Here is a 15,053-nt window from a genome sequence, read left to right on the forward strand (position 1 = left end):
GTGATACTCAGAGTTCCCTCTATAACTCAGCCTGCAGCCTTGTGCCTTTATATGGTCACAGTACCCCTCAGTGACTTCTAATATCCTTATCATTTACAGTAGGGGGTACATTATCCCTTATAATACATGAGGGATACTCAGAGTTCCCTGTATAACTCAGCCTGCAGCCTTGTGCCTTTATATGGGCACAGTACCCTTCGGTGACTTCTAATATCCTTATCATTTACAGTATGGGGTACATTATCACTTATAATACATGAGTGATACTCAGAGTTCCCTGTATAACTCAGCCTGCAGCCTTGTGCCTTTATATGGTCACAGTACCCCTCAGTGACTTCTAATATCTTTATCATTTACAGTAGAGGGTACATTATCCCTTATAATACATAAGTGATACTCAGTATTCCCTGTATAACTCAGCCTGCAGCCTTGTGCCTTTATATGGTCACAGAACAACTCAGTGATTTCTAATACTCTTTTAATCAACAATTCCTTAATATTTTATAATCAACAATCCCTTAATATTTTATGACTCGTGTATTATAAGGGATAACGTACCCCTTCTATAAATTATAATAATTCCCTGTATAAGTAAGCCTGCAGCTATTTGCCTTAGTCAGGATGGGGTTAAAAAGGTGGAAATAGCTCTTCCTCCCTGAAACAATTGGTTGGTTTCTGTAGGCGGTGATGACATCATATGTCTGTGCCCCAGTGAGTTTGGCTGCACTGATCAGAGGTTACTGGGAGATGCTGCTGTTACATTCCTGTTAAAGGTTTCATGGTTTGTTCCCCCCACAGAGGTAGGTAGTCCTTGAGGGTTAAAAGGGGTGCAGTGAGATATGTGAAAGGACACTGCCTTGGCACAGAAAATTCCTTTGAATGTAATTGCCTGCACCCCAGGAGTGCAAGTTGTATGGCAACCCCCACGCACAGGTGGCCCAGTCAGTGAGAGCCCCCACCCTCTGTGCTGTGTGAGTCTGTGCAGGGCCCTCTTTACCTCTTGTATTGGTTGTTTGTATGTCTAATGTATGCACCCAATAATTGTACTACGCCATGGAAAATGTTGGAGTTTTTTAAATACATGTTATTATTAATAATAATAGGAATCAGACTTTAATATAAAAAGTAATTAAAGTTTCATTAATGATATGTTACTACACTTTATGGATATAAAGCAAGCCTAATGGGATATTCACATCCTCCTTGGCTAATTCACAACACACATGGATTTCACAGCTTGATGGAAAACAGCGCAGTCTGCAGCATGCGTCTAAAATAACTGCTAATTGTTAGGATACCATGTGTGTCTGGGGAGAAGTGGAAACTGTTCATAGAGAACACAGGATGTAGACCGTTCTGATAAGCTATGATAATAGGCAAATTACCTGCCATGAGTGGTGACGGGTAACCAGCAGCGCAGGCTGCAGCATGCACCTAAATTAACTGCTTATTGTTAGGATACTGTGCGTGTCAGGAGGAAGTAGAAACCATTTATAGAGAACACAGGAAGTAAACTGTCCTCATGAGCTATGATAATAGGCAAACTACCTGCCGTTAGTGGTGATGGGTAACCAGCAGTGCAGGCTGCAGCATGCACCTAAATTAACTGCTTATTGTTAGGATACTGTGCGTGTCAGGGGGGAAGTAGAAACCATTTATAGAGAACACAGGAAGTAGACAACTACTAGTCATGAGTGGTGAAAGGTAACACAGTGCAGGCTGCAGAATATATTTAAACTGCATGTTTTCCATGCATAGTGTAGGTATTTGTCTTATTTTACAGGGGCAAGTTGGTTGCAGGAGTGATTTGGCACCCCTGCCCTCCCTGTGTTGGGGCCTTCTGATGACGCCTCTTCCTGCTCCCCACGCTTGCCCATAGGAGCTTTGGAGCAGGTCAAGGGAGCGGTCCCATTGCTAGTGCAGAGAGCACAAACATTTGAAATTCCGTTTGAAAAATGGTAACTTGCAGGGCGCTGCTGCCTGAGGCATTTGTCCTGTTCTCCCTCATGACAGCAGTGCCCCTTGTTAGGTGTCATTGAGCTGCCCTTGTATAGGATACAGAAATTCAGCTTAGGAACAGAAGCATATCTGTAATTATCAAATGGACCAGTAGAGGGCACCATTGCCCCTGTTTGTAGGCAGCTTGAGCGCAACTGCAAGAGACTGGTGTTTATTGGTCCAGAAAGTAAACACCATGTGCTGGGATAGTGTCTGGAATGCTAGGTGCAGACGTGTATGGTTCTAATATGATGTGGCAGTTCCTTCCCAGAGGCTATTATCCCACTGCTACTATAAGTACCATCTCTCCCTACTATACCTGCTATCCCACAGCCACATTCCCTTCCTAGAGGCTATTATCACCACTGCTACTATAGGTACCATCTTTCCCTACTATCCCACAGCCCAAGTCCCTTCCCAGAGGCTATTATCGCCACTGCTACTATAGGCACCATCTCTCCCTACTATACCTGCTATCCCACAGTGACAGTCCTTTCCCAGAGGCTATTATCCCCCCACTGCTACTATAGGCACCATCTTTCCCTACTATACCTTCTATCCCACAGCCACAGTCCCTTCCCAGAGGCTATTATCCCCACTGCTACTATAGTCACCATCTTTCCCTAATAAACCTGCTATTCCACAGCCACAGTCCCTTCCCAGAGGCTATTATCCCACTGCTACTATAGGCACCATCTCTCCCTATTATGCCTGCTATCCCACAGCCACAGTCCCTTCCCAGAGGCTATTATCCCCACTGCTACTATAGGCACCATCTCTCCCTACTATACCTGCTATCCCACAGCCCCCCAGTCCCTTCCCAGAGGCTATTATCCCCACTGCTACTATAGGCACCATCTCTCCCTATTATACCTGCTATCCCACAGCCACAGTCCCTTCCCAGAGGCTATTTTCCCACTGCTACTATAGGCACCATCTCTCCCTATTATACCTGCTATCCCACAGCCACAGTCCCCAGACCCGGATTTGTGGAGAGGCCACAAAGGCCCGGGCCTAGGGCGGCAGAAAACTGGGGGCGGCATGCCGCCCCGCCGCACTAAAATCTTTTAAAATTTTTGCTCATATACGGAGCAATGGGGACTTCTCCCCACTGCTCCGTAAGCAACTTTGGCCGACCACGGAACCCTCCTGTTCGCGCATGCGCACTCGGGGGGAGGGGGGCGTGCGACTGGGGGCGGCCGGTTTAGAAATCCGGCCCTGACAGTCCCTTCCCAGAGGCTATTATCCCACTGCTACTATAGGCACCATCTCTCCCTATTATGCCTGCTATCCCACAGCCACAGTCCCTTCCCAGAGGCTATTATCCCCACTGCTACTATAGGCACCATCTCTCCCTACTATACCTGCTATCCCACAGCCCCAGTCCCTTCCCAGAGGCTATTATCCCACTGCTACTATAGGCACCATCTCTCCCTATTATACTTGCTGTCCCTTCCCAGAGGCTATTATCCCCACTGCTACTATAGGCACCATCTCTCCCTATTATACCTGCAACCCTCCTGTTTGCGCATGTGCACTCGGGGGGAGGGGGGCGTGCGACTGGGGGCGGCCTAGGGGCGGCCGGTTTAGAAATCCGGCCCTGACAGTCCCTTCCCAGAAGCTATTATCCCACTGCTACTATAGGCACCATCTCTCCCTATTATACCTGCTATCCCACAGCCACAGTCCCTTCCCAGAGGCTATTATCCCCACTGCTACTATAGGCACCATCTCTCCCTACTATACCTGCTATCCCACAGCCCAAGTCCCTTCCCAGAGGCTATTATCCCACTGCTACTATAGGCACCATCTCTCCCTACTATACCTGCTATCCCACAGCCCAAGTCCCTTCCCAGAGGCTATTATCGCCACTGCTTCTATAGGCACCATCTCTCCCTACTATACCTGCTATCACACAGCGACAGTCCCTTCCCAGAGGCTATTATCCCCCCACTGCTACTATAGGCACCATCTCTCCCTACTATACCTGCTATCCCACAGCCCAAGTCCCTTCCCAGAGGCTATTATCGCCACTGCTACTATAGGCACCATCTCTCCCTACTATACCTGCTATCCCACAGCCACAGTCTTTTCCCACTGCTACTATAGGCACCATCTCTCCCTAATATACCTGCAATCCCACAGCCACAGTCCCTTCCCTTGTATGGGATACAGAAATTCAGCTTAGGAACAATAGCATACCTGTAATTATCAAATGGACCAGTAGAGGGAAGCATTGCCCTTTTTGTAGGCAGCTTGAGCGCAACTGCAAGAGACTGATGTTTATTGGTCCAGAAAGTAAACACCATGTGTTGGGATAGTGTCTGGAATGCTAGGTGCAGACATTTATGGTTTTAATATGATGTGGCAGCCCCTTCCCAGAGGCTATTATCCCACTGCTACTATAGGCACCATCTTTCCCTACTATACCTGTTATCCCATAGCGACAGTTCTTTCCCAGAGGCTATTATCACCCCACTGCTACTATAGGCACCATCTCTCCCTACTATACCTGCTATCCCACAGCCACAGTCCCTTCCCAGAGGCTATTATCCCCACTGCTACTATAGGCACCATCTCTCCCTACTATACCTGCTATCCCACAGCCCAAGTCCCTTCCCAGAGGCTATTATCACCACTGCTACTATAGGTACCATCTCTCCCTACTATACCTGTTATCCCACAGCCCAAGTCCCTTCCCAGAGGCTATTATCCCACTGCTACTATAGGCACCATCTCTCCCTACTATACCTGCTATCCCACAGCCACAGTCCCTTCCCAGAGGCTATTAGCCCACTGCTACTATAGGCACAATCTCTCCCCACTATACCTGCTATCCCACAGCCCAAGTCCCTTCCCAGAGGCTATTATCACCACTGCTACTATAGGTACCATCTCTCCCTACTATACCTGCTATCCCACAGCCCAAGTCCCTTCCCAGAGGCTATTATCCCACTGCTACTATAGGCACCATCTCTCCCTACTATACCTGCTATCCCACAGCCACAGTCCCTTCCCAGAGGCTATTATCCCCCCACTGCTACTATAGGCACCATCTCTCCCTACTATACCTGCTATCCCACAGCCACGGTCCCTTCCCAGAGGCTATTATTCCACTGCTACTATAGGCACCATCTCTCCCTACTATACCTGCAACCCCACAGCCACAGTCCCTTCCCAGAGGCTATTATCCCCACTGCTACTATAGGCACCATCTTTCCCTAATAAACCTGCTATCCCACAGCCACAGTCCCTTCCCAGAGGCAATTATCCCCACTGCTACTATAGGCACCATCTCTCCCTATTATGCCTGCTATCCCACAGCCACAGTCCCTTCCCAGAGGCTATTATCCCCACTGCTACTATAGGCACCATCTCTCCCTACTATACCTGCTATCCCACAGCCCCAGTCCCTTCCCAGAGGCTATTATCCCCACTGCTACTATAGGCACCATCTCTCCCTACTATACCTGCTATCCCACAGCCACAGTCCCTTCCCAGAGGCTATTATCCCACTGCTACTATAGGCACCATCTCTCCCTACTATACCTGCTATCCCACAGCCACAGTCCCTTCCCAGAGACTATTATCCCACTGCTACTATAGGCACCATCTCTCCCTACTATGCCTGCTATCCCACAGCCACAATCCCTTTTCAGAGGCTATTATCCCTCCACTGCTACTATAGGCACCATCTCTCCCTTATATACCTGCTATCCCACAGCCACAGTCCCTTCCCAGAGGTTATGATCTCACTGCTGCTATAGGCACCATCTCTTGCTAACCCTCAGCCAGGGTCCCTTCCCAGAGTCCCTGCCTGATATAAGTACCGGTACATGGGAGATCTTGCATGGCTGGCTCATTCCATCTCTGCAGTTTTATTAGTGACAGTGTTGGTTTCTGCACTTTGTATTTGGCTGCTTAGTGTGTTTACAAAGGAAAGGTCATCCCCATCTCTAGCTTGGGGCACAGTGATTGGGGGCAGTAATTGTGATTACACTGGGTACACACAGTTGTACAAACACTTTACTGAGAAACACTTTTTTGACTGATGGAATTATGGGAACAGTGTAATTAAAATGAAACTTTTCATTTGTTTCTTGAAAAAGTGTGAAAAGAGAGTCAGTTTAACTCTCAAAAGGTCCTGGACCCCTTCCAAATCACATAAGCCGTTGCCTATTTAGTCTTCTGGGCCTGGAAGTATCATAGAGGGACATCCCAGCAGCCAATGACTTGACTTGAAAACAGTGCCTTCTTTACAGAGTAAAGGAATTAGGTTTGTGATCCAAAAGTTGGTTTAAAAAACAGTTACACTGCCTGTTTGAGTTCACGTTTGTTCTATTGTTGTTCAACATTTTACATCAGGGCCACCGTTAGGGGGATAGAAGGGGTACTCTTGTCAGGGGCCTTGTGGCGGGGTGGGGGCCCTTAAGGCACCGAGGTACAATTTTCTGGTGGCAAAGGCAGAGTGGGCATGGCTTGGCAGATTGGGTTTTGGCATATTGTGAGGTGGCCTGGGTAGATTTGCAATGTTATGTGTGGATGGAGTGTTTTTTTTTCTCCATTGTGGCTCCTTTCTGCTTGTTAACAGGACCACCTCTCAGGAGGCCAAGTGTTGGGTTGCAACCTGTCCAGTTTTCAAAACGCCATACATTCCATCAGACAGCGCACTGTATTACATCATAGCCCTGTCTATACCACCACCGGCCCGCCCCCAAACATCAAAGTTCCGCCCTTCCCCAATGTAACCAACCCTTAGTGTCATTGCTCCGCCCCCTTTGTCTGGATTTTGCTGTGTGAGTGACGTGGGGGAACCCTGCTATCTTTGTAGTATGGGGGTCCCATGATTACTGATGGCAACCCGGTTTCACTGTGTTCATTTGGATCATTGTGAGCCCCCATAAAAATATATGGGGTTCTCACCCTTAATTCATGTTCTTCAAGTGGAGACTGCTCCTTACACCCTGTCCACTCCCCACCAGCCTGGTCTCTTTCTCAACCTGCAAATCACACCCTGCATATGGGTGCCTCCATGTCACGTGAAGGTACTTGAAACAATTCTAAAGCCTGGCAGGCTGTGTGAGCTATTCCTGCACTTTATTAAAAGAATCACCTCTCTTTGTCCCGCTTGCCGGTTCCTTTCATACTTTTGCCATTCATCTCTCTCGCTTAAAAGAAGTGAGAATCCCATGAAGTTATTCCTTGACATGAAATTCTCTTGTCTGAGCCAACAATAACCGCCAACGAGCATAATGCTGTAAAGCTGGCTGAGTTAGCCTACGAGGAGTTTTTATTTTTCCCATTGTACCATTTATTGCTCTCTTGTGGTGCTTTTGTTATACAGATGTCTGTTATTGCGGCCCTCCTCCAATTCATTCCTTTCACTCAGTTTTACTGCTCAGAGCACTATAGCAGTTAAAGGTGACACAACCTCTACAATTCTTTCCGTTCTTTTCCTGGCTTTCCTATACCGGCCATATTGCTCACATACCAACATTATGCATGGGGAGGGAATCATTTTTATATCATGTACTGTACTTTCAGAACAAATTTTTACACAACAGATCACTTTATATCTTCAAAAGAAACTAGCTGTGTGTGTATGTGTGTATATATATATATATATATATATATATATATATAATATAGTATATACATCCCCCTTTCCTCACCCAACCTCTTTATTCTCCTAGTCTATCTTATTTACATGCTAGCATCTATCCGTCTATCTATTTCTCCTCTTTGTTCCCATTTAAAGTTAAGGAATGACCATCAAACAGGTCAAAATGGTCAGGAGCAGGGGGGCCCACTTAACCTGGGCCCACCGGGAGTTTTCCTGGTATCCTGGTGAGCCAGTGGATACTGGAAAAATATTGGAAATATTGCCCCCTACAGCTTTTATCTTGAGCTGCCATTTCTTGATGTTCTGTGTGTCACTCACTGATCACCTGACAAGAAATGCAAGGTCTATAAAGGAAGCAGGAAGTGTAGGAATAAAAGCATGTATGTGTGCCCTTGGTTTGTGTGTGAGCCAAAGGGCAGACTTTATTTGTTTAAGGAAAACAGTTTATATTATTATTTTTACACAACATTAAAGAATCTTGCCAAACTGGAATATATTTATCGGTAAATATTGCCCTTTTACATCCTTCCCCTTGAGCCACCATTTAGTGATGAGCTGTGTGCTCCCTCAGAGATCAGCTGACAGGAAATGATACCATTCATTGGCTGATGTGTGCCTTGGCTTGTTTGTGTGCACTGTGATCCCAGGAGGCGGCCCGTGGAGTACCCAATGGCACATACTACTAAAGTATAATTTTATGAAAATGGTTTATATGAAACAGGGTTTTACATATGAGCTTGTTTATGCAATATATTTTTTATAGAGACCTACATCGTTTGGGGGTATAGTTTTCCTTTAAAATGGTAGTGTATCAGTATCCAATGGCTCATAATCAGAATTTTTTTTTTTTGTATGTATGTATATCTTTATTTATAAAGTGCTACTTATGTACGCAGCGCTTATACAGTAGAATACATTAATACAAACGGGGTTATTAAGATAATAGATAAATACAAAGTATAACAATAAATACAAGATACAGTTGCAATAAGTTAAGAGTCAAAGACACAAGAGGATGGAGATCCCTGCCCCGTAGAGCTTACAATCTAGATGGGAGGCTTTTATGTATATAAAATCTAAAGGCTTTTATTTATATAAAACAGTGTTTACATTACTGCATATGTTTTTATAGAGACTTGCCATGTACAATGGTATAGCTTCCCTTTTATTTTCTTTTAAAGCTCTTAAACCCCATGACCACCCTCCATGTGAGCCCCCTCAGCAGCCTATGCATGCTGCCTTCAAAGTATGCTGTGTGATAATCTCACTCGGGAGAGGTCTTAAACATGGGCTGTGATTGGCCTAAAATGGATCAAGCTCTGTCTCTGAGTCCACCTTGGTCACCGGTCACTTCTCATTTTGAGAGGGGATAGATTAGTGTGTGTACACAGGGTTGCCACCTTTTTTACCCAATGACATTAGGGGGCAGGGTGATGTCATGGGGTGGGTTGATGACATCAGTAGGTGGGGCACCGAATTAGCGCAATTTTAGAGTTTCTTCACTGCATTTATACAAGATACCATATTGCCTGCTTCAGGTTAGGTTTTCTCTATTAACAATAGTGATGCCACATCTTGACCAGGGCAAGAAAGTGCTGAAATGAAATGGACTGTTTCTCTTTGTATATTAGCTGCAAGTAAACTAACCTGTTACTGCTCACCCCACATTCATCTTATTTCCATTATCACCCCTCTGTGACTTTAGATCACAAACTATGGCATTCCCAGCTGTATTTGTTGTATTTTGTCCCCTCACAAAACCTCTTCTTCTTTGTCCTGTTCTGCCCTCTCCTCCTGGAATCCCATAAAGAACCTACAGCTGTGCTCTTTTATGGACTAAATTTGGTGAGGGGACGGATCTGACAGTGACCCCCAAAAAAAAATAAAAACGCTGTCTACTAGGAAAACACTGCCCTGCAACAAAAGTGGGGTCATACTGTATTGTCTTAGCTTTGGGCACTTGGCCACAATAAGCAGGGGAAAATGAATCACTTCAAAGGTCGGAACAGTTTCTGCAGCTTTCGTAGGGCACATTTTGCAGGACGAAGGAGCAGGTTGCCATCGCAGATAGCAGAATGCCAGATAAGGGGTCCAATACCTGCACTTATATGAATATATATATATTTTATAATATGTCTTTGTTTGGCTTGTCCTTTTAGGAAACAGACTCCTGAGTTCTATGTCTATTTGCTTATGATTTTGCTCTGGATCCCAAATTGGCAGCAGTCGACACAATGTCCTTCCACACGAGTCACTTCTCAGGTATGGATAACCAATAGAGTGAAAATAACTTATTTTATAATGGTTTTTCCATTATAGGTATGAGCAGGTCAGCCCAGACTCAGGGACCTGTAGGTTTACCCATGGGGTAGGTGGGCTCACTATGTGGGTTAGCTATTAGCCATTAACCTTTTGCACCTTGCCTTCTGTCATGTCACTGGCCCATATAGGGTAATTATAGCTCAGAAAAAGGGTATGTTAGAGGAAAGAGTTAGGTGCTGTCTGCAGATTGGGTCTCACTATAGCTATATCTTCTACTCTCATAGCTTGATGGACCAGCAGGTTTGGGTGGCCACAGAAGGGTGCCCAAGGCAAGGCCTCCTCCACTTGTAACTCTCCCCCATCCACATAGCAACTTTCACCTGTGCACAGCAATCTTCTAATCCTAGTGCATTGTTGTTCTGGCCTGCTGGCATGAGGAACCTGGGTCTCCATAGTTCTAATAGTAACTGGACTTGCTGAAGAGAGGAACTGGTAAAGTTAGGTTGTCTGGAGTGTGTTTTGTTTAAAGCAGGGGTGTGTCCATTTTCAAAAAGGCAGGCATAATAGGAAAAATTATGTGCATGTGAATGAAGTCATTGGTCATTTATAGCATGTACAAGGCATCCATCACCTTATTGTAGACCCTGATGCCACCTGGCTTGCAGAAAGTATCATATAAGTCAATATCCAATAAAGTGAAATAACTGGTTCTACCTCCTTTTAGCCATTTATGTAGATACGTGATTAGGCTGCTCCAAGCTATTTATTGGGATAACACCAGCACACAGGCCTCTTTGAGCTTCTATTTACTAATATTCTTGACAGGACAAGACCCTGTGGGAAAGATTTGCTCCACTCCCCTTTCTCCAAAAGCCGCCACATGTGTTGACCAATGGCCCGATGCAAAAATGGAGGTATCGGCGACTAACTCTGCCTTCCAAACAACCGTGATAAACAACCAGAACGCACAGGAGGCCGCAGACTTAAAACATCCAACAGAATATCATTCTAGAAAAAGAGAGAATGGAAGGCTTTCTGGCGTTATAAGGCAAAGTTGCCTAAGGTTAGAATTTGGGGTGCCTTTGGTTTACCTATCACATGCAAGAATACACAGATTCCATTTTGAAATCTAATTCTTTTTTTATTTCACTCTAGGAAGAGGCAGCTACCAAAGAGTGCACTGGCAAAAAATATTTCCGCTATAAAGCCAAATATAGGGTGTAACAACCTAGAAGATATTTTAGACCTCATCACTAAGAACTGCTGTACCAACATTATCGTTATGGCTGGAGCCGGCATAAGCACAGCCAGTGGGATACCGGATTTTAGGCAAGTGATTTGACATATTTATTTTAAGGCTTTAGTTGTCTTTAGTTATACATAAATAATTGTTGCCATTAGGCAGTGGTGTAGGGCACTAGCTGACTTAGCTATACCAAGTGATAAAAGGATGTCATGGACAAATAAAATGTTGCAGAATTAGAAGCAGCCACCTGATCAAGCATAATGATAACATGTTTATTAATATGATGATGCAACACAAATATAATTAGAAAGTAGGAGGCGTAGACTGAAGGAGGAAGGCATGGGGATTTTTAAAGGAGAAGAATAAAAAAATGTCCAGTACTTAATTGCGCTGCCAAGTGGGCACAGGGTATACTTGGATCCAATATGGTGGTACTCTTCAAGAAAGGGCAGTTGATTTTCATTGATGATGCACTGGCCTGAGCCACAAGGTTAGTAGTTTGACTCACTAGGGTGTGTCCAACACATTGGTACCCCAGTGTCCAAACCTATACATCTCCCCGGCCTTTGGCACAAGCTCCAAGGCAAGTAAATGGCATTCTGGTTCACTGATGCCCCTTTAACTGCAAGGCAATTAGAATGAATGCTATTGTCTCAGTCTGTTCCATTATAACACTGTTGCTTGACTGGTTCAGGTCTGGTCTGGGATTAAAAATAGGCCCTAGCATTTCAAGTACACAGCACCTATCAGCCCACTAAATAGTAACTGTCTGTGGCATCTTACAGCAGTGCCTCTGGCAATGGCCAAAATCCACAGACTGCCAGTCTGGGCCAGGATTGGTTTGTTTAAGGCCATACCAGTTGTGCCCACTCATACCACTGACCCATCCAAAACCTTGAGCAGAACTGGTAGGGGCAGCATGGTGCTGTACAGTAGTTTCACTGCTGCTTTTGTCCCATTGTCCTTATTTACATTATGGAGAGAGAATGACGAGTGACTCATACGCACAATAAAGGTGGAATGACCACAAAAAGTGGTCTTCCCAGGTTCTGGTGCATACCCAGCTTTTAAGTAAGGTTTATATTTGCTGTTTTTTCCTATAAATATTAAGATAAACAATAATATTGGGCATTTAGGCAACCCATAGGAATGGGGGCATCATTTGTAGGGCTGCTATGGCCCATCTATCAAATTCTGGGGTTCCTTCCACTTAATACATGGCTCCCAGTATCACTGGCAACCACATGAAACATAAAATTCTGACCTGAATATGCTCACTACAATGTATAACTATGAAGACCAGAGACCTCTCTAGTATCTACCCCCTGCCCCTTCAATAAATATTCCATTCCCACCAGGACTCCTGGCTCTGGACTCTACGACAACCTGCAGAAGTACGACATTCCATACCCGGAAGCCATTTTTGACATTAATTACTTTGTATGCAACCCAAATCCTTTCTTCCATCTGGCCAAGGAACTGTTCCCTGGGAAATACAAACCCAACCTTGTCCACTACTTTATAAAGCTGCTGCATGACAAGGGCCTGCTGCTGAGATGTTACACCCAGAACATTGATGGCCTAGAAAGATGTGAGTAATGGTGGTGGTGGGGGCCCACACTGCATAAAAGATGGCTCTGGCCATGGCTCTTCTGATTTATAATGCATTTTCCTTTTGGATGACTTTGTCATTAGGGTTAGTAACCCATTTAAACTGGCATTTTTTAATGCAGTGGCTGGCATTCCTGTTGAAAAAATCGTCGAAGTGCATGGCACCTTCTTTTCAGCTTCTTGCAGCTTGTGTTACACCCCATTCCCAGCCAACGAAGCCAAGGTAATCTTCAGGGATTGCACCTCTGATAAAAAAAACTTGCAGTTTTAGCCTTATCACCCTGCTCCCATAGATCTTCTATTGGGTAATAGCCCCCTAAGAAGTCCCAGGAGGTGGCCTGATGCCACCACTAGAATATGTTGCATGCAACTTTTGTGGGTGTGTCGACAGAACTTGTGATTTTTTTTTTTATGTTGCCCACCTCCAACACCTCATCATTTCAGGAGTTGATCTTTGATGGGAACCCTCCCTGCTGTAAGTTCTGTGCTGGACCTGTGAAACCAGATATTGTGTTCTTTGGAGAGGACCTGCCACAGACCTTCACTCAAGCTTATCAGGACTTCCCCAAGGCTGACCTTCTCATTATTATGGGGACATCCTTGAAGGTAAGTGTTTTAAGATCACCCATATCAAGCCCCAAGTTATAACCATTACAGCCCTGATGTTTAAATTTTGGTTCCTGGGAGTTATTTCTTTTTTGGTTTAGTAACCCATGCTGACCAATCAGCAGTTGGCTAATACTGATTTAGTGCAATGAGGAAAATCAAACCTGAGTGGTTGTAAATAGGGGTTACCATATTTTGAAAGTGATATCAGGGGAAAGCACTGGAGGTGGAGTCTGGACTGAGAATCAAAATAGGTCCTTGCATTGCCAGTATAGAGGCCAAACTCTCAATGGCATCTTACAGCAGCCAAGTGCTTTTATACAGAACATGGAACCACAAGGTGACTTCTCATTTCTAATGGGTTCATTAATTTATAATAACACACAAGCCTGTGAGTCATGGGAAATGACATCACTAAGCAGCAACTATAACTGATGATATCACTGAGCTCCATTTACATAAAATATCACTTACAGGATATTCAAAGCTCTTGCATACTTTGTATCCTTTCAACAGATTGAGCCGTTTGCCAGCTTGGTGAATACTGTTAAGCCCAGCATTCCACGGCTTCTAATAAACAGGGAAAAAGTTGGCCCCTTTGCAAAGAAACGCTTAAGGAGGAGGGACGTTGCGGAATTAGGCGATCTATGTGACATCATCCACACAATGGTTAGCAGGTTAAGTTGGCAAGCAGAACTAGACCAACTGATGAACTCCCCCACGTCGGGGGTATGTGTAATGTCAAGTAATGGCCACATGGCATGGGAAAAGACAAACTGGGTATGACCCACATACATTTAATGCAGAGCAGACCCCCTACCATTCAGCTATCTCCATATTATTTCCTTTTTTTTTTTTTTTTACTTTATATATATTTTTTTTCTTTAAAGACAACATCTTGATTTCATAATTCTGCCAGGAATCGTTAGTATTGTTGGAACCAGTGTGTGTATGAACTGGACAATAACTTCAGCCAAGAACATCAGCATTTTGTTTTACAGTATCAGAGCTGTTTTTTTTGGAACACCCATTTGAAATTATTTCAGTACCCGAGATGGGAAAGCATGTAATGTTGCCCCCTGCAGGAAACGTTTATATTTACAAGTAGTGTGAATACTGCAGGAAGGAAACCTTATTGCTATATGCTGCAGAGCTTTTGTTACAGCTTTTATATTATATGTTTTGTTATTTATTATTGTAATGTCTATATTTATATTGGACCCCTTTTATATGAATGTGATTTTTATGTAGAGAGGAATAAAAATGATATTAAATGTTTGTGGGTTCTTGGTCTTGTTGGCCTAGCAACACATCAGTGAAGGGCAAGCACCCGCACCTGGGAGGCCAGGACTAGGAGATACCATTCATAACCACGAAACCACGATTCAGATGTATGATTGCTTGCACAGTTAAGCACATGCATGTGAGAAGGTGCCTGGCTAGAGTATAGTGCTACTGACCCCCCCACCCCACCCATATACCATGCAATAAGCTGAAAAATATACACGTCCATTAAGATCAACTTAAAGCTATATAATGTATCAGCCAGTACGACTGATTCAGGGAGGGAATTCCACACCTTTAAAGCTCTCACTATAAAATACGTAAATATTCTCAAATATTCTGTCTTCTAAACGGAGTGGGTGCCCTCTTGTCCACTGGAAGGCCCTACTGGTAAATAAAGCATTAGAGAGGTTATTATATGAT

The 15,053-nt window shown here is 44.5% G+C and overlaps 1 protein-coding gene across 3 annotated transcripts in view; it reads left to right on the forward strand.

The window, feature by feature from the left end:
• sirt3.2 (sirtuin (silent mating type information regulation 2 homolog) 3, gene 2) overlaps window positions 1-14,624 on the forward strand; it is a 31,373-nt gene extending 16,749 nt beyond the window's left edge. For 2 of the 3 annotated variants that reach the window (XM_012958604.3, XM_031897650.1), the window contains exons 2-8: window positions 9,781-9,883; window positions 10,709-10,946; window positions 11,039-11,212; window positions 12,488-12,720; window positions 12,863-12,963; window positions 13,185-13,346; window positions 13,863-14,624. In XM_012958604.3, the coding sequence (XP_012814058.2) occupies window positions 9,856-9,883; window positions 10,709-10,946; window positions 11,039-11,212; window positions 12,488-12,720; window positions 12,863-12,963; window positions 13,185-13,346; window positions 13,863-14,132 (1,206 nt within the window). In that variant the 5' untranslated portion in view covers window positions 9,781-9,855 and the 3' untranslated portion in view covers window positions 14,133-14,624. Of the gene's footprint in view, window positions 1-748; window positions 801-9,780; window positions 9,884-10,708; window positions 10,947-11,038; window positions 11,213-12,487; window positions 12,721-12,862; window positions 12,964-13,184; window positions 13,347-13,862 lie in introns of those variants that run through there. The other variant, NM_001127057.1, reaches the window with a different exon arrangement.
• The last annotated feature ends 429 nt before the right edge of the window (window positions 14,625-15,053 follow it).

This window comes from Xenopus tropicalis, chromosome 3, assembly GCF_000004195.4.
Source record: "Xenopus tropicalis strain Nigerian chromosome 3, UCB_Xtro_10.0, whole genome shotgun sequence".
NCBI classification, from domain to species: Eukaryota; Metazoa; Chordata; class Amphibia; order Anura; family Pipidae; genus Xenopus; species Xenopus tropicalis.